The sequence below is a fragment of the Hydra viridissima genome, unplaced genomic scaffold (genome assembly GCF_058129835.1).
Source record: "Hydra viridissima isolate aposymbiotic clone 2 unplaced genomic scaffold, HvirCarnegie_v1 scaffold_8, whole genome shotgun sequence".
Lineage (NCBI taxonomy): Eukaryota > Metazoa > Cnidaria > Hydrozoa > Anthoathecata > Hydridae > Hydra > Hydra viridissima.
This window is the reverse complement of record NW_028324307.1, coordinates 9,075,843-9,102,138: the sequence shown is the minus strand read 5'-3', so window position 1 is coordinate 9,102,138 and position 26,296 is coordinate 9,075,843. Positions and strand designations below refer to the sequence as shown.

General features: G+C 31.3%; 2 protein-coding genes and 1 pseudogene across 3 annotated transcripts; 1 reads left to right on the top strand and 2 right to left on the bottom strand.

The window, feature by feature from the left end:
• The first annotated feature begins 3,825 nt into the window (after positions 1 to 3,825).
• On the top strand, positions 3,826 to 5,631 carry LOC149884938 (uncharacterized; annotated as a pseudogene).
• Positions 5,632 to 21,139: 15,508 nt separating this feature from the next.
• LOC149884937 (uncharacterized) lies at positions 21,140 to 23,748 on the bottom strand. 2 transcript variants are annotated; one of them, XM_090096122.1, is made up of 7 exons: positions 23,446 to 23,748; positions 23,268 to 23,369; positions 22,705 to 23,142; positions 22,183 to 22,352; positions 21,888 to 21,952; positions 21,369 to 21,475; positions 21,140 to 21,272 (listed from the first exon to the last, which is right to left on the bottom strand). In XM_090096122.1, the coding sequence occupies exons 1-7, from the start codon at positions 23,660 to 23,662 to the stop codon at positions 21,175 to 21,177; spliced, it is 1,197 nt and encodes a 398-aa protein (XP_089952248.1). In that variant the 5' UTR covers positions 23,663 to 23,748; the 3' UTR covers positions 21,140 to 21,174. The 2 variants fall into 2 exon arrangements, 1 of the variants encoding a protein (XP_089952248.1); XR_016455036.1 differs by lacking the exon at positions 22,183 to 22,352.
• Positions 23,749 to 24,618: 870 nt separating this feature from the next.
• Positions 24,619 to 25,523, bottom strand: LOC149884936 (uncharacterized). Its single transcript, XM_090096123.1, has 2 exons — positions 25,471 to 25,523; positions 24,619 to 25,382 (listed from the first exon to the last, which is right to left on the bottom strand). The coding sequence occupies exon 2, from the start codon at positions 25,206 to 25,208 to the stop codon at positions 24,744 to 24,746; it is 465 nt and encodes a 154-aa protein (XP_089952249.1). The 5' UTR covers positions 25,209 to 25,382; positions 25,471 to 25,523; the 3' UTR covers positions 24,619 to 24,743.
• Between the last annotated feature and the right edge of the window lie 773 nt (positions 25,524 to 26,296).

Genomic DNA, 26,296 nt, shown 5'->3' with positions numbered 1-26,296 from the left:
AAAAATAACTTTCAGCTCTTTCCAATTGCACTAAAGAAATAAAACAAAACTTGCTTAGCTGAGTTGCCTTGTTTATAAGAATCTGAAAACAGATAAGTAAAAAACCAAGAACAAAAAAACATTTATTTATTAGAACTACTATATTTAAGCAAATTAAGTTAAACAAAGAATAACGCCAATTCTCCTTAAAGGCTAAAAAAAAAATTTTCAGCTCAAATTTACTTGCAGACCTTGCTTGTAAAACCATGTGAATAAGAAACACATTTAGAAAAGCCTAGAAACTACTTAAAAATGACATGTGCAACATTGAAGTTTGAAAGTTGACTGGACTAATTATTTGCAGATGTTTTTAAAAAATTCATATAAATTTACATATATTCGCTTTTAATATCATATAAATCCATCATATGATAAATTTGAAATGAAAAAATGTAATGGATAAGTGGATAAGTAAATACAAAGAAAAACATCATATATGAATCATAAATCAATATATCTGATAGAGATAAGATGTCATGATAAGAGAGTAACAGTTGTTAAATATTGTTATTTCATGTTAGCTTTTAGAAAACAATATATGTTGGTACACCATGGTTCTAAAAATTCAAATTGAGATATAAACAAAATGTATATACGGCAAAATGATTTTTCTTGAGTGCCTTTTAGTAAATGATTAAAAGCAGTGAGTTTTAATAATAAAACCACTTATAGTTTTTAACAATAGACACCAACATAAAGGTAAGCCAATTGTAACAACATTAGTAACATAAATAACAAATTTACGCAAAATCTTGCTCAACACGTTTGCCAAGTCACACACTTGTGACACACACTACATGAAAACATGTAAACAACATAATATAAACATATATACTAACTATAAAACATAATATATTTGTTTAACTTTATATAACATATATAAACACCTCATATAATATTTATATACACAATAGATACATTTTATACAATTTTAAAAACACATTTATAAAACAATTATATAACACATATTACCACATACATATATTTATCAAAAACTTTTTAACTTTGAACATAATATAAACATATATGCAAATTATCAACATATACAACTTGAACTGCGCGAACAAAAAACTTAAAAGAAACATGAAAAAGTCTAAAAAGATTCATATATACATTCATATATAAAGACATATTTTGTAATAAAATATCAAATTATAATCCTATTTATTTTAAAACAAATACTTATCGAATAAAGAACAAAAAACAGATAGAACTGCAATCCTTACAACAAAATTTAACGTTTAGCAACAATAAAATGTCAGTGTTGGCTCGAAATTTAAATTTATTTTTCTAAATTTTCTAAAACAGAACAAAAAATTCGGCGCAACTGCAATTTCTGCCCCCCCCCCCTTTTTTTTTTTTTATGATTGATTCTGATCGCGACCTGAGTGCTTATTTGTTCTAACTCCAATTTTGTAAAAAATCAAAATAACTATAAAGCAGTCAATAAAGCATCAAAATCTTTATATTTTTATTGTTGATTTTGTGTAATAATGTGCCGGGTACTTGACAATTATAAAAATGTCTCTTATGCAAGAAGTTGATAATGCTCATAGCTTAATTGAAAAAACTTTAGATAAAAATGAAGTATTTAGCCCAATTAGCTTAATTCGTATATTAAAAACGCTGAGAAGAAAGCCCCAACTCCACATTCTGCAGATGAGATCATCAGATTTTTTTAACTTTGAAAAAGTATCAAAGACTATGAATTTTTTGCAGATACATTTTTTTTCTGTCAAACAACTAAAATATCATTCAAATATGCCGCATTTTTTAATATACAAGGACTGTCACTCTATCACTGAACCAGAAATATGTAAGTATTTTGAAAAAAGGAAGGACGTTGCGAGTTGGCGCAAAAACACAGTTGCAGGAAATAGTCCCAATCTCTAGTGTTTCATTATTAACATCACCAATTCCTTTAAGCATAGAAAAAACTAAAGATATAAAGTCAAAGCTATGTTTTATGCCTGCAATTGACTGTGCTTTTTATGAAACAATCTTAAGATAAAAACTTTTTGTCGTACTAAAACTGATTTTTTTAAAAATAATCTTTGATTTTTACTGAATGCTGAAATTATTTCATATTGTTTCTGTATAGTGTACCTTTAAATATCCACTATCACAATGTAGACAGTGGTAGTGTCATGGTTTTGGGGGTAACTCTTCTTTGGTAATTTTATAAAGAAACGCTTTATTTACTTGAAGAAACAGTTTAAAGCAATAGTCAAATTATGAGTATTGCAAACGTGGTAAAATGCTTCAAAAATGTTATCCTGATTTCTGTTATTGGAGATAGAATAAACAAGCATTGTTTTTTTACAAATGTTTTTTTGAAGAATACTATCTCCAAATCAATTCAATTCATTTTAAAAAACATTTTTAGTATAAAAAAATGTTTAAAGTTAATCTGAAGAAATATAATTACTATCTCTTTCAAATAAAGTTAGTTAGAAATTTTAAAGGCGTATATATGTTAAGAAAAATAACTTTAAATCTTTTATCCACATTTTTTCAATGATGTGTTTTTGGGAGTTAGAATAAATAAGCACTCGGGTCGCGTGATAGAGAATTTTATGCTGATTCAGAAAAATATAAAAACATACACCTGAAAATCAACGGAAAGTGCTCTAATTCGTAGTCAGAGTTGTAAAAAATCCCGCTAAAAACCCAAATCTTTGCCATTTTGAGAATAAGATGATCTTTTAGCTTACAAAAGCAATACATTAATAGCATGTTTTTTACGTTAAGAAAGTCGTTAAAGTATGTTTATCTTGCGCAATTTTTTTGTGGCTATGAAAATAGCCGTTTTTTGATTTATTAGAGAAAAAAACAATATTGCAAGTAATGTACTTTTGTAATAAATTTTAAAAAAGAATTCAACAGTTTTGTTTCCTAAAAGAAGAACTTTTGAAATTTAGTTCATGATTGTTTTATTACGTGTAAAATTTATAAAATATAACACTCAAACCGTTTTCTTAACAAAAAAAACCAGCGTACAATGCAATAATAATTATTCATCAATTTGTCTACATTCTCACATTCTACGTTCAACCTTTATTTGAAATCTTCCATTAATTTCATTTCGTTATAACTCTTTCGTTATAATACTTTAAAACAATAATGCTAAGGCTGATGGAAACCAGGTCTGTTTATTGCGCAATGTAACGGTAATTAATTTTCGTTAAAAATGAAAGTGTTTTGAAAAAAAATGGCGAATATTAGGGTTTTTAGTGGTTTTTTTTACAACTTTGACTTCGAATTAGAGCACTTTCCGTTAATTTTCAGGTCTATGCTTTTATACTTTTCTGATTCAGCATAAAATTCTCTATCATAATCAATTATTAAAAAAAAAAAAAAAAAAAAAGGGGGGTGGGGGGTGGAGAAACTGCAAGAAGCGTCATATACCTCTCCTAGGACTAACAGGAATTGTCAACCAGGAGCCTCAGGTACATCCTTCAACATAATTTTAGCTCCACAGAGAACTAAGAGGTGTAAAAGAACAATCTACATACTTCAGCATCCATTACATATGTTTTGACAAAACAGGTAAAATTTTAAGATTTATTTAAAATAATGAGTTGGAAAAGCTTTTTTTAGGTGGAGGGGAGTGTACGAATAGTAACAGGGGATAATTTACTGAGAGAACTGTTAAGTATTTAAGACAAGGGTGGGTTTGGTTCAAGATTCCGGGTTACAAAATAAGTAGTGAAGAAGAAGCTTGAGAAGTCTTACAAACGCTACAAGAAACTGTGTAGTCTTAGAACCCTTATGGAAATAAACAAGATGAAAAAAGAGCAATATAAAACAAAAACAGAGAGTTTTATAAAAGAAGCAAACTGTGTCTTTCCTGTTTATAAAACAGACATCTTAAAACTTATAAGAGATGACGAAAATAGAGGCAAGGTCAGTGTTCGAGCTGAAACTTCACTTCTGTCCTCACTTTTCAAGATTGCTGATGTTAATCTAAATACAGTTCCTGTATCAAAGAGTATTCTACACAGAAACAAAAAGATTAGGATTGAAAATGAAGCTAGAATAGTCAGAGAAGAAAATCTGGAAAAAGTTCGGGGTTTAAAGGTTGTCGTTAATTTTGATACAAAACTGGTCAAACACTATCGAACTGACCAAAAAATGTCTGAAACTGTAGAAAGGCTTGTTCTCAGTATATCATCCACCCAGGTCAATGAACCCTTAGATTTCTTGCTAGAAGTTCTAGAAATTGAGTCATGTAAAGGGTAGGATTAAGCTATAGCTATTCAGAACATATAAGAGTATTATGAGCTTATTGACCAGATCATTGGTTGTAGTGCAGATACCACGGCCTCTAATACTGGAAAATACAAGGGGGCAATTAAGTTCTTAAAAATCATGTGCTTAAAAAATCTGTGCTTTGGCTGCTCTGTAGGTAAATATTTTAATAACATATTTTAAAAGTTTGTTGCACTAAACTGTTGCAAAATTATTATATTTTGTATCTTTTGAAAATTGATCTTTAAAGGCACCATATATCTGATAGGCATATTTCCCATGCAATGGATTATATTCGAAGTTCAACAAAATCTCCATCACGTGCAATATATAAAGATTTTCAAAAAATCTGGCCAGAAATAAAAGAAAGAGCAAATAATGTTGATTAGTTGCTGTTTTTCAACTATGGAAGAGAAGAGTATATGGTAGGTACTGATTTTCATAGAATAGTATTAGATACTAAGAACTTCTGCATAACAGCCCTAAAACAAGATTGCTTTCAAAGAGGGGATAATAAAGTTCTTTTTGAACTTATAGTCATTTACCTTAGTGGCCATGTACTGGTTTCCAGTCCAAACAACCAGGTGCCCACCGTCAAGCAAGGGTCATGGCTGATTGTCTATACTTGCTTACAATACAGCTGACTTCAAAGATTAGTTTAAAGTTGAATAATAGTGAGAAAGATATGCTCGAACTGTAAACTGACTTTATTGTCACATTTTATGGAGCATACTTTTTAAAGTCTCCTCTGGCGGCCCAGGCTCCATCACATGATTTGGATGCTTTTAAGCTAGCTTATGAAATGGTGAGCAATAAACTATATATATCCAAGTATGGTCCCTGAGAAAACTGTTCCATGCAAGCTTGTCCTGTTATAGTTGGTACCTAACCCCACAGCTAGTTATTCTTTCAATGGCAAATAGACATTTAGAACTGAAGGAAAGAGCTGGACTAGCTCAGAAGCTGCTAGGTTTCAATTATCCGCAACCTGATGATTTTGAATGGGAACAACCTCAACCTCCAATTAATGTGGTTCCTTTGTCAGTTTTTTCCAACTTCATCACTAAGGACTCCTGGCTGCTCTTCACATACCTAGGTATAACTACGGGAGTAATCAACTCATGGATAAAGGATAACTTTGAAAATGATTCCTACAGACAATTTCAACAACAGATGGAGAATCTAGCAGTAGTAAATGACAGGGCTGAGCGCCATATAAAACTAGTACAAGACTTTGTGGCTGAAAGTCATGAAGAAAGTCTTTTGCAGGATGCCATGCAAGTTGTGGAAAAAAACCGAAAAGAGGTTGAAAAAGACATGAAAAAAAGTGATTTTATGTAATTTTAATGTGATTTTTGACTTTATTTGTCTTCAATTGTTGAAAATGACAGGTTTGTACAAGTATTAACATTTAAATTAAAGATTTTTTTTTCAGAACAAAAAAAAAGTAAAATGGACAATTTTCTATTAATCAATTCATAAATTAGGGGCACCGAAGGGGATGGGAGGGGGGAATATTTCCATGGAATCTCGCATATGAAAATACCTTGTACTGGAACCCCTTGACTTAGAGACCTAAAAATTTTTTTGGTGTGTCCTGGGAACAAATAAGGATGATTGAGATAAGGTGCATTTGAAGTTTTTTTGGTCATGTTAAAAGTGGGACACCCTAATATATAAAAAAATTTTATTTGACAAAAACAAATGGGTTATTATGTATTTTTATGACAAAATTAAGGCTGGTGAATGAAGGACCAAGGAATCGAATGAAACCAGATCTTGAAAAAAAATCTTATTTAACGTTTTTTATATTTCGCTATACATTTTTATTAATTTAAAATTATCCTTACAGTTCTATTTTATCATTGACAGACTTTGTTTACACGAGAATAGTTCCAAAATATACAAATATTCGTCTTGAAAAAATGATAAAATCTGTTTGTGTCGACAACTAATTTCTTTTACCTTGGTGTTGCTTGTTTAAAAATTTGTCAACGTGTGAAGTAGTTTTTTTACCCTGAACAATCTTATTAACAAATGCTATAAGAGTTTAAACTAATACCACGTGATAAGTGTTTCTGTTTTAAATTTGTCGACAGCCATTTTAATAGATTTTTTGTTAATGGCGGAAAATTTAGAATCCGAAACTCGAATGATGCGTTGAACTCTGCGGCCTCTCTGATGTAAAACAATAGGTTGTAAGTCCATATTTTCCAATGCCTGCCAACTCGGCTAAAAAAATATAATTGTTTATACTTTGGATTATGAGATATCTTGCGGGACCATATTTAAAACACAATATTTTACGAAAAACTGTATATATATATATATATATATATATATATATATATATATATATATATATATATATATATATATATATATATATATATATATATATATATATATATATATAATATATAATGAAATGCCGGTTCTGGCTCATGAACACTTTTCCATAGTTAATGATGCGTTGGTTAACGTTTTTCATGGATATTTTTCCTGTAGTTAAGGAATGATATCGTTTACCTTTGAATTAAAAAAAATTCTTAAAATCCAAGATGTCTGTTCAATTTTCTTGCCTTGTTTTGTAATGTCCGATGGCAAGTGTGTGAATTCCGTCATCTAAGATAATTCTTTTGTCGTCGTTAGCGCTGAGTGCGACTTTGTTAATTTCTTCGGTGTAAACGTCATGTTGATGAGATCGGAAGACGTTCATGGTGGCAAGATGTTCATTTCCGTTCATTAAGCAGTCTTTAAAATGTTGATGCCTTATTTTCTTTTCAACCACGCACTTTTTGACCCCTTTACATTTTTTGCTTTCTTTATCTTCAGAGATGTAGTATGAATAGAGCTTGGGTCGAAGACCAACAAATTCTGTGATTTGTTTACCAGCAGCTTCGTCTTTGAACTTACCGATAACCTTTTTATTTTTAAACCCAACGTCAAATCCAAAGTTTTGAACGGCAGGATGGTCTTTTGGGAATTCGCTGGTGTCAAATTTAGCTTCAACATCGTCAGCAATGTCTTTATAGAAATCAGGAGTTTCAATTTCAAAAAATAGCGAGTCAGTGTCGGTCATGAGCAACTTGGCTTTATTACCGTATTTAGGTTTCATGTAGTCGTAATAGAACTCATACATGAGAGTTTTACTCAGGTTGAGGATGCTCATTCCTAAGTAAACAGGTTTGTCGTAAGTGACTTGTGTTTTCTTCATGTGAATCGCAGTAAAGTTTTCGTCAAAAATGACATGTCGATCATAGCGAGTCTTTCTTGTTAATTTTAAGACTTCTTTTCTTGTGGTGACCAGTTTAATATCAACATGCTTTTCAATGTTTTCCATGGTTTTTCCAAACATGGAGTTGTTCATGAGCTTGAAGAATTCTTTTTCACTTTCGTTTCGACCAGGCTCTGCTCTCTTTTTGGTGTTGAAATCGATATATGATTTCATGAAGGGTTCTTCTCTAAAGGTAAAGCCTCGATGAATTTTGGTGATGACTAAACCCAATCGTTCATAAAGTTTTAGGTTTTCATGGTGAATGACATATTTTTCTTTATTGTTTAAATTGGGAACCAGCTTGGGTACTTTTCCAATGGTTAATCTTTCAGGAGCCAAAGGGTAATCGTTGTGCAAATCGTGAAGCTCTTCAGGATAGCTCAAATCAACTTCAAGGTTGCATGGCATAGATTTCCAATTGCTGAGTTCATCTTCAGTCATCCATCTGAATCCACCAACGGGAAGAGGCTGACTCATAGCCCATCCGTATAAATTATTGGCATCCTGGTATTGTAGAAATTTCGATGGTTGTGAAGGATCATATTTGTCCATGTATTTGTTGTTGGCAGTTCCATATCGGTTGGAGATCATGCTGATTCCGCCACGTATTCCTTTTTTTACCATATTGAGCATGTCAATATCGCTTAAAAGTTCAATTTCAGCTTTAGTACTTTTATACATGGCTTCAATACTGAGACCAGGACATGTGTAAAACTGAGCAGGGTCAAGACCGTAATATTCCATGCAAGTGTCTCTAAAATTTTCAATACCATCTTCTAGAATTAAGACGTCAGACACGTTATAAATTTCTAGGTAATCTCTAAAGGTTTTGCATTCAAAGACTTTCCAAACGTTTTGCGCATGAGCGTATTCTTCATCAGTGATATGTTTATCGTCTAGTCTGGAATAAAAGGCTTCTTTGGGTGGCAATTGCGTTTCAGATAATTTTTTAATCGAGTCCATCCATTCGTAAGGGAAAATACCTTTTTTTCTTATCAAGTTGAACTGTTCCTTTTTTGGATAATATTCTCTAACATTTTTGCATTGTTCATTAGTCATATTTTTTGAGATTTTTTCTAATTTGTCAGACATGAACCTGTAGCTGTCAAGAAACCTCATCTCTCTCAATACTTCCTTTAGTTTACCTTTCTTATCAATCGAATCTCCCACTTTGATTTTTTTAGAGAAGCTGATATATTTCTCATCATTGTTGGGTATACAATTGAGCTTTCCACCTAATTTCTTGATGAACAAGTGACTGTCATAACCGGACAAGTTGTGTATAAATACAGGAATAGATTTTGGAATTCGATATTTTTTATTGCAAGCATCATGAGCAGCACCACGGTACTTTCCAGTCAAATGACAGTGATCCCACACTTTGTCACCGTCAAGATCTTTTTCGCAAATGTGACATTGAGTTGCTGATTCAAACTTCTTCTTATCCTCATCCATCTCTATTCTATTTTTCTTCCATTGTTTTTGCAGCGAATCGATAATTTTCCAAATCTTTTTATTGTCTGCTTCAAGCATGTCGATAAACTTTTGAGCTACGTCATCCTCTTCGCTTTCTGCTGTGTACTTAACAGGTTTTTCTTTATAAATGGTTTCGTCGAAGCATTTGATATGGTAGCTAAACGAACATGGAACATGCTTTTGGTATTTTTTGGTATGAGACTCTTTACTACCATGTTGCTTAATGTCCTCGAAGGGTTGGATGAAACTTTCAAAGTCAGCAGTTACCACAAACGGAACTCTCATGGTCTTGTTATAGTTTTTAAACTGAACGGTCGTCCCTTCTTTAGGAAGATCGATCCTCATTGGTGCGTTATCATAGCAGTATTCTCGATGGATTTGAAGCTTTTCTTCTTGGCCGAAGCCATGCATGCAATTTCTGCAAAAATATTGTTTATGTTGATTCTTTGTTGCTGAAGAACAAGCAAACCGACTGAAATTATGAATGAGACAGTAATGGCTGTTTTCTTCGTTTGAAATGAGCAGCAAGTCGATATTTTCCTTTCGATCATGAAATTTAGATATTTGCATAGGTTGAGGTTTATTCATTTCATAGTGAAAGACGTTCACGCTGATGTCAGGATTATTTTTCTCAAACATTTTAATTTGAGTGGTCTTTACAGGAAATTCCATTCCTTCCCAATTGAGCTTTTTCGATTGTTCAATCAACTCATTATCAATTCTTTCGTTGTTTTTATTTTTCATGTTAAGAGCTCTTGTGACACACCACTTGAAGCATTCATTGTCGTTGTTTTTCATGTTGATGATGGCTTTTTTACTTTCCAACTCGGGAGACAGCTTCATGTAGGAAGAGCCTTTAAAGGGCTCATAATCAGCAAAACTGATATCCATTCTTAAAATCTTTGACAAGACGCAATTAGATCCCATCTTGTTGTAATTAGCGCTACGTTCCAAGATTTTTTCTTCCATTTCAGTCATGAGCGCTCTCACATCATCTACATCATCTCCCTCTAGTAATCTTTTCGCATTAGATGAAAAGTGAGCCATCTGAGTTACTTCTCCACCAGTCATGATGCTTACGCGTGTCATTTCACAGACTAAAATAATCCTTACCTTTGTGTTTCTTTCTCCTTCCATGGTTTGAATGGCGGACTCTCTCACCAAGTTGAAAAAAGGAACAATGTCTTGGTATCGAGAAGAAGGCTCGTAAGAAAATAGTCTAACAGCACTCTCCGCTGAATGTTCAGTCATTTTAAACTTTACTATAATTGGTTTTGGCACAGGTTGTTTATACTCTGTTCTTAATACAAATGATTTGATAGACTGTATCTTTTTATCGATTTGTTCCACTGATTTGTTTACATTCTTCTTGACTACTTCAGGAACGTAAGGTTCTATCCATTCTTTAATATCATTAAACTTAGTTTTAACATAGGACGCCACACTTTTTGCAACTGTCTTCAGACTTGATAAACCAGGTCTTGGAGCAGGAACCGGTCTAGGTGTAATAACGTTTGTTGAATCGATAACTGGTGTGTTAAGAATAGAGGGTTCATCTCTTGTTACCTGATTTTGCAAGAGAGTAGAAGGTTCGAATGAAATCAAGTCGTCAGACCTTGGTCTTGGTGCTGGAACAGGTCTTTCAGAACCAACAACAAACCTTACTTTTGTCGGCTTTACAGAAACTTTTACAGCTGGCCGAACAAACCTCACCACGGTAAGCCTTTCATTAACAGGCAACGGCCTTGCCTCAGTCGTTCGTCTACGAAAAGCAGCAGGAGCAGAGACAACTCTAGTGGGAACGGAAGGCTGCAAAGCCATTATAAGTTCCCCCTTTCTCATTTTAGAGTACCCTTTTATCTTTCGCCCTTTAGCAATTTCTTTTAATTCTTTCACCGTTTTGTTTTCCATTTTTATTATGGAAAGATTTTTGTTTAAGCTGCTTTCAATTTTTTGCTTTTTAGCATCAGTTTTATCACCCATTTTATTAAGGGAAAGAAAATTTTTTTCGATGCATTCAAGTTTTCGCTCTTTAGCAATTAATTCTGGTTTTGAAGAATAGATACTCATTTTTATTATACTAACATTTTCTTTAAGTCAATTCAATTTTTTTAAATCTTGGCACACTTTCAGCATATTTTCTTCTTCGAAAAGTTTTTACCGTTTTTTTAATTCCCCGCGAAAAGAATTAAAAAATTATTTAGAAAGACGTGAATACATATTTTTAATCTCTCTAATATGTTCAGTGATTTTACGACAATTATTACGTCCGCTAGCATTTAGTTTCCAATTTGTTCCGATCAGGAATTTATTACGCAGATAAATGTCTTCTTTTATATTTCTGATCACTTCTTCAAAAGGTGCTACTTCAACCATTTCTTTGAAAATGATTCGATGTTCCTTTGGAAGTTTTCTTATGGTTTTTAGAAATTTAAGCAAACTTTTTGATTTAGTCGTATCAGAAGTTGGCTCAAAGCTATCATCAAGAGCATTTAAAAGATCATCCTTTTGCATACTTTCCATCTTTTTTATTTATGCCAAGAATTTTATTTAAGTCAATTTTTTAACATGTTAAAAGTTAAAAAAATCAATTTTGCTGCTTTTTACGTTTTTCAAGCTTTTCAGAATTTAAAAATTCAATCTTGATTCCATTATCCACCTTCCCATCTCGACGCTCTAAATATCTCCATCCACGTCCAGTTCCTGCCATCGCTTTGTAAAGAGACTTGTATTCAGTCACCTCACCCGTTTCAATGTTGGTTATTCTCACAGTGATGGGCTTTTTCTTAACTAAACTAAGCCATTCCCATTTTGGATCAACAGGTTTTTTTTCTTTTGGAGGAGGCTTTACTTTTTTTTCTTTTGCTCTTTCTAAAATCTCATCTTTACTGATCAAATTATTTTCAACCGCAAGCATCATCAACGTTATTAAATCATCTGCTGTTTTACTAACGCCGTTTTCATTCAGCAAATTTTTCAAATACGATGTTGTATATCTCATTTTATTATACCAAGATTTTTTTTTAAGTCAATTCAATTTTTCCTGAAAAGACGTCTTAATAAACAGCAGTCATGTTGGTTCCGTCTGAAACAAATTTAAGCAGTTTGTCAGAGATCACCACTGCAAAAATAACGGTATTTGCAATAGTTGAAGTTCGAAATTTAAGGTTTACCACTAATTCAGCTGTTTCCGACGCCACTCTTTCTTTTTGCTTGCTGATATCCACAAAGAACAACGGATATAATTTTATATATTCAAGCAAGGACAACCCAGATTGACAAACAAGTTCATTTGTGCCGTAATATTTTTCATCAAAAGAGAACGCATCTGAATAAGCCATAACCACTCTCTTTTCTCCAAAATTCAAGTCGTAATTGTAATTTGGATACTTTATTCCATTAACAGTCACGTAAAAATTGCTAACATCACAATGGTCGAATAGTGACGGATTAACTGTTTGACTAGAATTTCTGTTTGTCTGAAGTCCGAACAAGATAAATCTTGGAATGCATTTGTCAGTAACTCTTCCAAGCGACCAGGTAAATTCTGTTTGACCGGCTGGAATAAGCTGTCTTTCACATTTGTTTGATTTATAAGCCACTTGAATTGGGATTTTTTGAGCCATTAAATTCATGAATTCAGTCTTTTTCGAAATATCTAATTCAACGCGAGGCATATAAAGTCTGAATTTTTTAAGGTTGATCATTCCTGCACTAACGCTCTCCGCTCTATAAATCGCATCATCACATTCTTTCTTTGTAAAGGTGATGGTATGCCTAAACCCATAAACAACTTTGTCATAGGTTTCGCAAAATCCAAAAATGTGCTTCAACGGAATTTTAAACGAAAAAGCTCCAACGGATGTAGTGTCTGCAAACAAATGGTCTCGTCTAACAATGAATCCTGAATTTCCAACAAGATTTGACGTATCCATATACCACATTTGCTTTAATCCATCAGCAAACTGAAATCCATAAGGATATTTCATCAATCCAAGTATGGTGGTGGCTGGACCTGGATACATCACTCTTTCCACTTGCTCTCCCGACAAGTCATAAGTCACATCATTAAACAAATACATCAAAGCGTTGTTCACCAGTGCAATGTTGTCTTTAGCATCGTAAAAGGTTCCATCGCTCTTTTTCAACACTCCTTCAATAAGAATGTAAGCCTCTGATGGTACTGTTTGAATCGATTGACAGTCTATCTCAAAAGTAATCGTACCTGAAGAATTTAAATCGAGATTGGTTGGAAGGTACTCAAAAAAATCAACTTTTTCAATACCAATATCATACTCTGGGTTCTCAGTAACTCTTAATCGCTCAGTACTTATCATTTTTTATATAATAAAAAAATTATTTAATTCATTTAAATGTCTCTCATTGCAAGTTTATAACAAGTCATTGCAACAGAATGCTATCTTCATGCTATTTTCATACCCTGTCCCATTTTCACCAGGTCTTGAATTCGAATCGCGTTCTTTTTAGACATTTTATTACTTTGAATAGATGAACCAGTCTTTAATTTCTCAATGGTCTTTTTACCTTTGTCAATAGCCACGTCTTTAGCAGCGGAGATGGCTGAAAGGGCTAACTCTGTCCCAGCAGATTTTGCAGCTGTAACTGCTTCTTGTCCAATTTTACTTGTTGCAGCATTTTTAAGCAAATTCACTGTTGCTTTTGACACACTTGACGCAGCTGCTCTTTTTATGAAATTTTTAATCATGTCCACAATACCACCTCCACCAACAACGTTCTTTTTCACATATCTTCTTTTGTTCACAAAGAGCATTTTTTAAATAAAAACAATTTTTTAAATAATTTTATCAATAGTCCTCATTAACGATTTATATTCCTCTTTATTAATCTCTCCTTGTCTCAACAGCTCATCGCAAATAGCAACAGCCACATTTCTTGACTCTTTATTCCCAGCATGCCATGCAGCAATACTCAATTCAAGCTTTTCCACCAACGCATTAGGATCACCTGGAAGAATAATAACACCACGACCTTTTATACCCTTTTCAATACGCATCATTTTTTCCCAAATAGGAGCAATAAGTTGCTGATACTTTGGTCTTCTTGATGATTTCGGTTTATGCGGTTGCGAATCAGATCTTATAGCATCACTGTCCATTAAAATTTTTTCATAATTTTGCAAATCTTCATCGGTATAGCTCTTTGGTATTGTTAATTCAGTCATCAGTTCCCAAAGACCTTTTGTTCCTTCATACCTTTTACCACCAACAATGATATCATCTCCATCTATTTCAACCTCCATTTTTCCAAAGTACATTTTATCTTCAACTTTGTTCACTTCGAAAGGCCTTTTCTTTTTTTGATCGACTGACAGGCTTTTGATCATCTTTTCATTGCTCTCGATGATGGGTTTAAATAGCTTGCTCACATCAGCTTGAAAATTCGTATCTGAAATGTTGTCATTCACGCTGTTCTGATAAATCCTCTTTCGTCTGTCATTAATTTCTTTCACAATTTCATCCCTTTTATTCAGGTCTTGTATTTTAAAGAAAAACATCGTTTTAAAATACGTGGAAAAATACATAAATTGGTTTTACGACTACGTTGATCCTTTTTTAAACAAATTGTTAAACGTTTGAATCGCGTCTTCTCGTCCTTTTTGGATCAAGTTTTCTTTAGTAACTTCATCTATTCCCTTTTTGGTTTTGGTTCGTATTTCCTCCATCAAGGATTTAAATTTTTGAAGCTCATCAAGAATCAATTCATACTCTGAATCGTTTATTTTTCCATCCATCAACGCTTTGGAAATGTGCTCGCTAACTTTATTTGCCTCTTTAAACAAGACCAAAAAAGCGTTAATCACATTTATCAAGACCACGTTTCGTGCGATATGAAAATAGAAGAATTTAAAGCCTTTTGCAATCATTGCTGGAATGAACCTCACGGATTTGCTGTCATCGATCTCTCTTCTAAAAAGAACGAGGGAAAGTACAGAAGCGGATTTGACGATTTTTTATTTTTCTAAAACAATTTAAAAAATAATTCTTATTTTAAAAATGACAGGTATAATAATCGATGTAGATGGAAAATCAAGTGTTATCACCACTGATTTTTTGGATAAAATCGTTTTTGACGAAGGAAAAAGTTATGAAATGGCTTTTCTCGGTCTTGAGACTTACAACAGCATTCCAAATGTAAGCAGTAAAAACAATTATTTCAAATACAGCATGAACAATGGAGCTAATTGGGAGAACATTATCATTCCATCAGGAAGCTATGACATTAAAGACATCAATGAGTATTTGCAAAGGTCTATTTTAAACACAATAAAAACTGCTCAACGTGGAAGTTATATTATTGCAAATAAAATTAATTACTCTCCAAACAACCTTCAAATTGGAATCAATCTTAATACTTTAAAATCAACCATTAAACTTGGTTTGAATTATTTGATTGACTTTAACGTGGAGAACAGCATCTCTTCAGTTTTAGGGTTTACTAAAAGAAAATTAAATTCCAATTCCGAATACGAGTCGGATAATATCGTTAGAATTTCAAGCATTAACACCATCAGAATCGTTAACAACGTTATCGGATCATCCTATATTAATGGAACCCAATTAAATTGCATTTACTCCTTTTATCCAAATGTTAGTCCTGGCTATAAAATCATCGAGAGACCAATGCATTTGATTTATCTTCCTGTTAAACTGTTTGAAATTTCAACAATGGTTACTCGCATCATTGATCAGAATGGAGATTTGGTTGATTTTCGTGGAGAGGATATTACAATACGATATCATATTCGAGAAGTGAAATAAATAATTTTTAATACATAAAAAATGAGCAATTATCAAAACATCAAAATTAACATCTCGCAGAGCCAATCTGATAAAATTAAAAAAGCCATTCAAGAAAAGACTGATGTCAATATAAGACTATCTCATTCAGATCTAGAAGGTGAACATGTTCTCGCTATCACTAATGTGCAATTGAACAAAATTAAAAAAGCGTATGAAACTGGTAAAGGAGTCACACTCAAACTGAGTAAAAAACAATTATCACACAACTCAACCATTGAAGGTGGATTTATCGGAGCTCTTTTACCGTTATTGGGTATGATAGGCAGCATTCTTGCCACAAAAGTAGTTCCAGCTCTAGCTACTGGATTGTTAGCAGGTGTAGGTTCTTCTGCTGGTTCTGCTATGGTTGATAAAATTGCTGGAAGAGGTGTCGTTTATTTGAAAAAGAATGGAAATGGAATGAAGATAAAAACTTTAGGTGGAGAAGGATTGTTTATCACCCCATGGACTAAAAATGTTCACGGTGATGGACTCTTCATTAAAACTGGAAAAGGTTATCAATCTGTTGGAGCGGGTTTATTACTCGGACCTAACTCACCCTTTAATAGTATACCCTTTTTAGGTGCTATTCTATGAAAATCGCTTGTTAAAAAATTCGGATAAACTTTTTAAGAAATTAAAAAAATGATCGACTTTCAATGGATTGACGTAGAAGGAATTGTTTTACCTAATGAAGCTTTAACTAACTTTCAATTGATAAAGGCTGCTAAACAGTTAAAATTAAAAAACTTTCAAGGCGTGTTTGTCAGGGATGAGTTACCAAAAAAGCCAAGAAAAAAAGAATGTGGTATTGTGAATACAGGAGATTCAAGCAGGTTTCATTGGGTGTGCTGGTATAAAGACGCTGACAAAAAATACAGCTTCGACTCTTATGCTCAGCCTCCTCTTATTGAGCTCATTGATTATTTAAAAAGTCCGGTTTATTATAACAGCGAGAGAGTTCAGTTTGGTAATACCTCTTATTGCGGTCACTTGTGTCTTTACGTTTTAAAAAAATTGGATGAAGGTCTTGACTTTCAAGAAGTTATCAATACCTTGTGGTGACTGCTTGAATAATAAACAAAAGCTTGCCACCATGAACGTCTTCCGATCTCATCAACATGACGTTTACACCGAAGAAATTAACAAAGTCGCACTCAGCGCTAACGACGACAAAAGAATTATCTTAGATGACGGAATTCACACACTTGCCATCGGACATTACAAAACAAGGCAAGAAAATTGAACAGACATCTTGGATTTTAAGAATTTTTTTTAATTCAAAGGTAAACGATGTCATTCCTTAACTACAGGAAAAATATCCATGAAAAACGTTAACCAACGCATCATTAACTATGGAAAAGTGTTCATGAGCCAGAACCGGCATTTCATTATATATATATATATATATATATATATATATATATATATATATATATATATATATATATATATATATATATATATATATATATATATATATATGCTAATGTTTATAGCAGTAATTCTATGTGTTTAACCAATTCAGCTTGGATAGTTTATAATGCTATGATTCATCCACATACATCAGGTTAAATTGTAAGATATCTTGTTTGTAATCAAAGCTCAAGTAATGTTAGAGCTCTCAAACTTCTAGGATTTTCATTGTTAAAACAACAAATTACACATCCAACTACAGGAGCAAAAGTATATATAAAATTTGATCCACTTCATGTAATAAATGTGAGAAATAACTTAATACGACATGACATTTTATCCTATAATAACATAATCTCGTGGAAGCATCGGCAAGAACTCTATAAGTTGGACAAGGTTAATGCTGTCCGATATGTTCCAAAATTGACTGATAGTTAGATTCAGGATCACAATTGGCCTGCAAGTAAAGTTGGCAATACAAATATTTAGTACTCAAGTTGCTACTGCTTTAAATATACTGCTTTCTGTCAACTGCTTTGAATGTACTGCTTCTGTCAAACCTTTTCCTGAAAATGTTTTGTCAACAGCCTTTTTAATCAAAAATAAGGAAACTTTTTTTGACATACTGAATTCTCGTAGACCAAAAGCAAATAAACCAACATGTTTTGCTTTAACTCTAAATAATAATTTCATACAACAGCTTGAAGAGTTGAGAGTTTGGATTAAGAGTAGGCATTTTTGTGGTGCTCACAGTCAAAAAGGCATATCCAGCCATTGGGGTTTAGATGTCACTATTTCTAATATTATTTGTCTCACAAAATAATTGTTTAATGAGGATTTCTTTTATGTTTGTATATCTCAATTTAATCAGTATTGTGTAGAGAATTTCTTTGCATTAATACGAAGTAATGGAGGTTGGAATGACAGATCAACAGCAATGCAATTCAAATGCCAGTGTCATATTTCTTTGTTGCAGTTGCAATTGACTCAATTACCAACAAAGTATTTGAGAATGAACTACCAAGTATATCACTGATGACAAAATTGACATCAAAAGTTAAAAATGTTGGAGATGATGATTTTTTAAAGTTGTACTTTGACAAATGTTCTATTTCTCAAAGACTGGTCATTCTACTAATTGATGAAATTTATGTTAAACCACAGTTAACATATCAAGGAGGTAACATTTTTGGTAAATCTGTTAACTCCCCAAATGAATTGGCAAAAACAGTTTTGGGTTTAATGATTTGTTCTTTGTTTGGTGGAAAACAGTTTTTGTATAAAGCATTACCAGTAACAGGTTTAGATGCTAAATTTCAGTATGATCAAACAATGCAAACGATTGAAACAATAAAAAATTGTGGTGGCTCTGTTGTTGCTATTCTTTGCGACAATAATAAAGTAAATAAAAGGTTTTTTGGAATGTTTAATCTCCGTAATACTTGGTGTACTAATGATAATATTTTTCTTCTTTAGGATTTTGTTCATTTAATAAAATCTATTCGTAATATTTGGCTCACAGAAAAATGCCAAGAACTATTTTTTACTAATGAAGGTGTTTCAAGAACTGCAAAATGGTCAGACCTTAAAAAACTTTTTCAACATGAAAAAGATGCTATTGCAAAACTGTCTAAACTAAATGAAACTGCAATTTTTCCTAAACCAATCGAACGTCAAAATGTGTCAACTTGTTTAAGAGTATTTTGTGATGAGACTGTAGCTGCTTTAAAAACTCATTCATCCATAAAAAATGTTGATGACACTACAGTTTTTTTATCTATTTTTATTAAATTTTTTTAAACTGTTAACGTTAAAGGACTTTATGAAAACTAGAGAAGAAAATCGTGCTGTTTTTTCATCAAACAATAATGAACGATTGAACTTTCTTTTAAATTTGGCTGATATGGTCGAAAAAATGGCACCTGAAATACACGGTCAAAGAATAAAAAATTTAACCAAAGATGCTTCTCGTGCTTTTTCCCATACATCTGCCATTGGATAACATCTGGCATTGAATATTTTATTCGTACATTTTATTTCACCATCTTTACAAATGTGTCTGTCGTGTTAGCTTATCTAACAGCTTCTTGATGGTATCTGACTTTTATGGATTTACCAATGTTTCAAAATAATATTGTAGAATCCTTGCCAATATATTTTTTAACAATTATTGCCATCATTACTCCGCGCGATCTTCAAAGGAACCCAAAATGAAAATGTTGAAACTATCTTAAACGTGATATATATAATATTGTTTTTTTTAACTAATTGTAGTTTTATTTTGAAAAGTTATGTTTTAACTTTTAGTACTATAAAAAGTGAGTCTTTACTATGTTATAATGAAATGCGGTTTGCATTTAATAAACGATTTTTTTCATTTAAGAGGTTTTATTTGTTACAAAAACCTTTATTTATGATATCTAATGAACTAATGAATCTATTTGCTAAATAACCTAAAAAACGAATGCTTCCGTAAAAAAAAATAACTCGCCTACAGTTTTTTTAAAAGCCGTACGTTTACTCGGCCTGTCACTATAGCAGGCCATGGAAGGAATTAAAGCATCCCAGCCAACATTGACAGATGGGTACTAGAGATGGGAAACGAACCGAACTAGAACCTTTTCTACGACAGAACCGAACCGAACCCGAACTTTAGATGTTACCAAACCGAACCGAACCCGAACTTTAAAACTGTTGGGAACCAACCGAATCAAACCAACTGTTCTTACCCTAAACAAGCCAAATAGAGGCTTGAAAAAGTGAAAATTTTGCAATTCGCACATCACTACAATACATAACATGATACATAACATAATTCATAACCTAATGCATAACATACCACGAGTTTAGAATTATTTTGTTCTATCTCTCTTTTCAAGTGTTGGAAGAAAATGAGTTAGTAATTTTAGTAATTAATAACTATTTTTAAAATATATTTTATTTTTCAAATTTTTTTCTAAATAATTTGTTTAAATCAAAATTGTTTAAAGCATAAGTTATTATTTCTTTAAAAACTAAGCTAAAATTTTAAGTAATTTTTATTTTTAGAAAAAAATTAAATATTTTCTCCCAACGTTTAAAATGGGAAATAGAACAAAATAATTCTAACCTCGCGATAAGTCTACAATTCATAACATTACTAACCAAAATGGAAATGTTGTTTCTAAACATTTGCAATATTGAGGTGTTGTTAATGTTCTGAGTTTTTATTCATATCTTAGTAATTAATGATTGCTATAATTACATAATATTTTAGTAATAATGAGTAATAGTAAATGGACTAAAAAAGTGTTGGAGAAATTGATAACAGACGGAGCGGCTCGCTTAGTACCTGCATCATGGACAAAGAGTGAATGCTGGACACGCTTTCGTTGCGTTGAAGTTGGGGATGAGGTTTGTAGCTATACTTACTGCATATGTAATTATTTAGTTTTATAAATATTTCAATAAATCAATAATCACCTACATCTCTCATATTGCACACAACCCAGCAAGCACAATGACGTCGGTACAACGTCGTTTTGACGTCGCTGTAAAGTCGTAAAGTGTAACAATTTTACGACGTCGTATCCAGGGTGAAAAATAGACGTCGATGCGACGTCGCAAAAAGGATCTACAGGATATCGGTTATTGGTCGGAAAACCGACTAAATATGCCTCTTGTTTTTACATACAATTTTTATATTTTCTATTAAAAAATCTATTATTTATTTAAACAACTTCTTTAAAGACTTGAACATATGTTGTAACATGTGTAACATGTTCAAAAACTGAACTATTTTAAAGCGCCAAAATATTACCAATTACACTTTTATTTACATAAAAGAATGGCCACGATAAAGTCTCAAATAAAAATATAATGCAGCTGCTTGGATTTCTTTTTCAAAATTCAAATTTATACATCTTTTTTTTTTTCTGGAGCGTATTTTAACACGTTTTTCACTGAATCCAAAACTTCGATTTCAGTTGTCGCGTGATTTGACAACACACTCGCTAAACAAAATGAAATATGTTAAAACACTTTAAAGTTATTTTTACTCATTTTATAGAATACCAATCTTAAATATAAATATATCAATATAAACTCACCGACAACCACACTACATATCTTTGTCTCTTTAAATGATAACTTTTTTTGCTCGTGTCTATTTGTTCCAAGCATATTAAAACATGACATTACAGAGTAGGACATTAAACTAAATTAAAAGAAATTATCAGAACTGTTAATAAAAAACTCGCATAAAATAAGAAACTTAAATAAAATAATTATTTTTGCGTAATTGAGTAAATTGTTACTTAATTTGTTGAAATCTTAAAAAAAATCATTTAAAACAGGTTTAACAAACAATTAATTTTTAACTTTTTAAGGCCTTGAATTCAACCTGCTAAATTCCAATTTTTATAGGCAACTTTTTGAATTCAAGTTTGAACTTTAGGCTATCAAGTTCGAATTTTTATAGTCAACCTTGCAACCTGTTCAAATGTAATTTGAAAAACATTTAATTTGATTTTTAATCCATATTATTGTCTATCAGTTAGTTAATCCATTAATATAGAATACGACGCCTTATAGGCCTGGAAAACATATCAATGTATATTGTTGTGTACCTTTTCATGACATTTCTCACATTTTCCCGTACTGTCTTGCCACCGACCATTTTTAACTGACCAACCTAAAATATATATATTTGCTTATACATATTTGAATAACATTTAAACATAAACTAACATTAATAACTTCGAAGCTAGAGGAGTTCTAATTGTTAACTTTATACATAATTTAATATCAAACGGACATGTTGGTAGCACTTTTTACAAAGACTACATTAAAGATTTCACACAAAAAAAATTTTATTGTAGTAAATAGGGTATTTATGAAAAAGAATTCTCAAAAACAATTCACCATAAATGAAAAAAAGTCTTTTTTTGATAAAGACTCCTCTAGTTCTTTGAATTTATCCATGTTATCAATTTTTTCCACATCTTTTGTACAATCATTATTTATTTGGTGAACTTGATTCTCCAATAGATCAACGATACAAGTTAAAAGAGATATTGTCTTTTTTTGAAATCCTAAAATTACATATATTAAAAAATCCAAATATTAAATTTTGTTTCACTTATTAACAGTATATAAATTACATAATATTTACATTTAAGAAAATGTCAGTTTAAAACCAAAAGTAATAGTATAGAGCAAAAGTTTATTTTCAAAATTGAATCTATGAGACAATTTTCGTCATAAAAAAATTGTGTATTCCTTCATATACCATTTTTTTAAATTAAGTAAACTTAATAAAAGTACTTAGGTAATTATATTGGCAAAACTGACATTAAACAGTTAACCAAATCTCTCTGTGTTTTCTAGATGAATTCAATAGATAATTTTAATCAATAAAACTTGAAAAAAACTTTTTTAACTTACGTGCTTCATCCATTGGGAAATTACTATTCATACATCGAACCAGTTTCTTTGCTTTAGATTTTGACTTTGAAAACACTGATTGGGAATGATTATTCTGTGATTTTGAGTATGATCTAGAACTATGCACAGGTGAAGGGGAGCGAGATTTTGATCTTGGCTTGCGAATAGGCGAAAGTGAACATGAACTTGATCCAGACATTAGGACTGGTGAAAGTGAGAGCGAACATGGCCTGCTTTTGGAGACAGGTGATCGAGAACATAATCTTAACTTATGTCTAGGTGATAGTGACGCAGAACTTATTGGTGATAAATAATCAGAAGAACTACTTTTACAAGATGCTGATTGTGAATACAATTCTTGTTTTAAAATAGATTTACTTGACAAAGAAATTATCGCTGACATAATATTTTCAGTAGGTTTTTTAGGCAATTCCACTTCTATAATAATATCAATAAATTTGTTAACAAAGAAAAAACAATATTTTTAATACTGCAATTAACATTAGGTTGCAAAAAACATTTAAATAAAAATCCAAAATCCTAAATCAAAATGTTTGTCTTACTGTTAAAATCAATATCCCTTTTTTCATTCACTGCACTCTCTCTTTCACTTGATGAGGACATAAAATTGTTTCCAGACACATATTCACACAAATCTTTTTCACCTAAAAGTTTTAAATAAGTAGAAGAAAAATTATTAATAAAAGAGTTAGAACAAATCCGGAAAAACAAAATGATTACCTCGTAATTTTATTTTTAAAATTTCAAATTTCTTCCAAAGAACCTCATTGGGAATTGCCTTTGTATGTTTTTCATCTTTTCGAGAAGGAGGCCAATACAACCATTTCTCATCTGAGGAAATCCAATGAAATGGAACAACTGTTTCTGTCTCCCTAGTTTTTCCAATTTTGTCTTTGCTTGAAGTTACAACTAATGCCCATAAATCTTTCATTGACATCTTTGAATTTTTTATACTTATTTATAATAATATTATAATATTATATTATAATAGTTTTTGTTTAAAAAACTGTTTAACGATTAATTATTAAAAATATATATTAATTTCTTCTAATAACAATTAATTGTTTTTAGAAAAATTTTGGCTATAGAACAATTTTAGCTATAGAACATGTTAACAGTAACATATTTTACTATAAATAATTTAACAAATAATAATTTTTATTAACATACTTTATTATGAATATTTAAATAAATGAAACAATTTTTTTTTGTTTATATTTATAAATATTTAAATAACAATATTAAAATCTTACAACAATACAGACAATCACCAAATAGGTAAACTTTTAAAAATTCAATTTTTTTGATGTTTAACATTGTAAAATATATATTAAGTATATTGTTATTTGATCTAATACTTCACAAAGGTACAAAAAACTTTTCAACGTTTATTATTTAGTTAAAGAGTGGGTTGTAAACAAATTTTATATGTCATGACACAAACATGATAAGACAAACCCTTCTTTATAAGCTAGACATACTGCTTTTCTTTGAAAATGTTTTTTACTTAGACAAACATGTTTCAAGTGAGTTTTTATATCTCTAACAAAAACAATGTTAAAGATTTTAGAGTCACATGGATCTGTAAATACGCTTTTGTAAACACAATTTTTTAAAACAACACAGTTAAATTGATTGTTGTCTAATTTTCCAATAATCTGGGCAAATTCGCCTGTGTATAGGAGAAACCAAGAGTCTTTAAATTTTGGAGAAAAAATAACTCTATGTGATTTAGCATACTGATTACAACTTATTTCAAGATTTTCAAGCTCTGAAAATCTTTTTAAAACTTGAGATAATGGACTTTGAGGTTTGCGAATGAACTTTTTAATTACTTGCAAATAGTTTTCAAATTGGAAAGAAGAGATTTCATCTAAGGAACAGTTAAAAAAGCTAACATCTTCATGTAAATGAGTTAAGCTGTGAACATTATACACAGAAAAAGTAGGACCATAAAATTCTTCTGATTTAACTACAAAGTAATTCAATAAATCTTTTGCATATTGAAGATGATTATTTCAGACAATCGCATTAGAATCTAGAAAAATTCTCATTGCTAGAGTTAAAGAAAGAAAATGCTGATAACGTTCAGGAGTAAAAGCATCTTTTAAAACTAAAAAGCCAGTATATAACAAAAATTGCCTAAACTCAGTGGCTTTCCACCTCTTTACTTCATGTAAACTTCTTGATTGACGAGCAAACTCAGATGGAAATTTACCACTAAACTTTAACAAGTTTTCTGAAATATTCAACAATTGAGCAGAACCCAATCTATATGGGAAAGGTCCTTTGGTTAGAAAAATAAGAATTCGCTTAACAACACCAAGACATACTAAATGCATATAATCCAAGACAAAACCATCAACACAATTAACATTAAAATCTATTAATATGCTACGGCTTATTTGATGTGTATTGGCATAGAAATACTGTTTGAATAACTTGTTAGTACGAGGCACACAATTTGTAGTATTTAAAATCATTCTAAACGACTTGTACTTACCTTTAATTTCACATCTTTCACAACTAAAATAACCTGTATGACCTTTAACACATTTTAGATATTGCCTAGCAGGAGCATCACAAATAAATGCACGGATTTCAACCAACAAATTAACTCCATCTTTATTATAACCACATGCTTTTAAATTCGCAAACTCAATTAAAAAATCATATAAAAATCATTTAAATTGGTTGGTTTTTGGCTACCATAGAAAATTGCAACAATAAATGGTGTAAACTTACTAAACTGGCAAAGTATAGGCCAAAATTGAGAGTTTGAAGATTTATGGGCGCTACTCCACTTTCTCCCCCCCCCTAATTTTATGATTGATTCTGATAGAGAATTTTATGCTGATTAAGAATCGTATAAAAACATGGGTCTCAAAATCAACGGAAAGTGCTCTAATCTGATGTCGAAAGTACAAAAATATACCACAAATCGCTAATATTCGCCATCTTGAAAAGTGATTTTTTTTTGTTTAAAAGTTATCCTTTCAAAGTATCAACAGCCTGGTTTTTATTTTTTATATAAAAGATTTCGAATAAAAGAACAAAGAACCGGTGCGTTAAGTTTCATAATCAGGTGTATTGACCGCATTTTTTTTCTCTTACCAGGTAATGAAATTCAATGGCATTTACTCTTATCGCGTCAATTTGCTTCAACTGGATTCTTAGTTTGTTAGCTTGAGTGTCTTTTAAAACTTTTGTCAAATAAGTTGAAAAATTCTTTCATTGATTATATTTTACAATTCACTTTAAAACAAGATAAAAATTTTTTAATTATAAAAATAATTCTTTAAAACTATTGACTTTCTTTTAAAACTTCAAGTTAACCCCCCGTGAATTCATTTTCATTATGTTTGTCATATAAAAAGGAGTGCTTCAGGTTTAATATAGAATCGCTATCTATATTAAACCAGAAAAAATTCCTTATAGTAAAAACCAGGCTGGCAATGTTTTGCGGTTAAAAACAATATCAACCGTAAAGTTAGTGAATTCAAGATGGCGAATATTAGCGATTTGTGGTATATTTTTGTACTTTCAACATCAGATTAGAGCACTTTCCGTT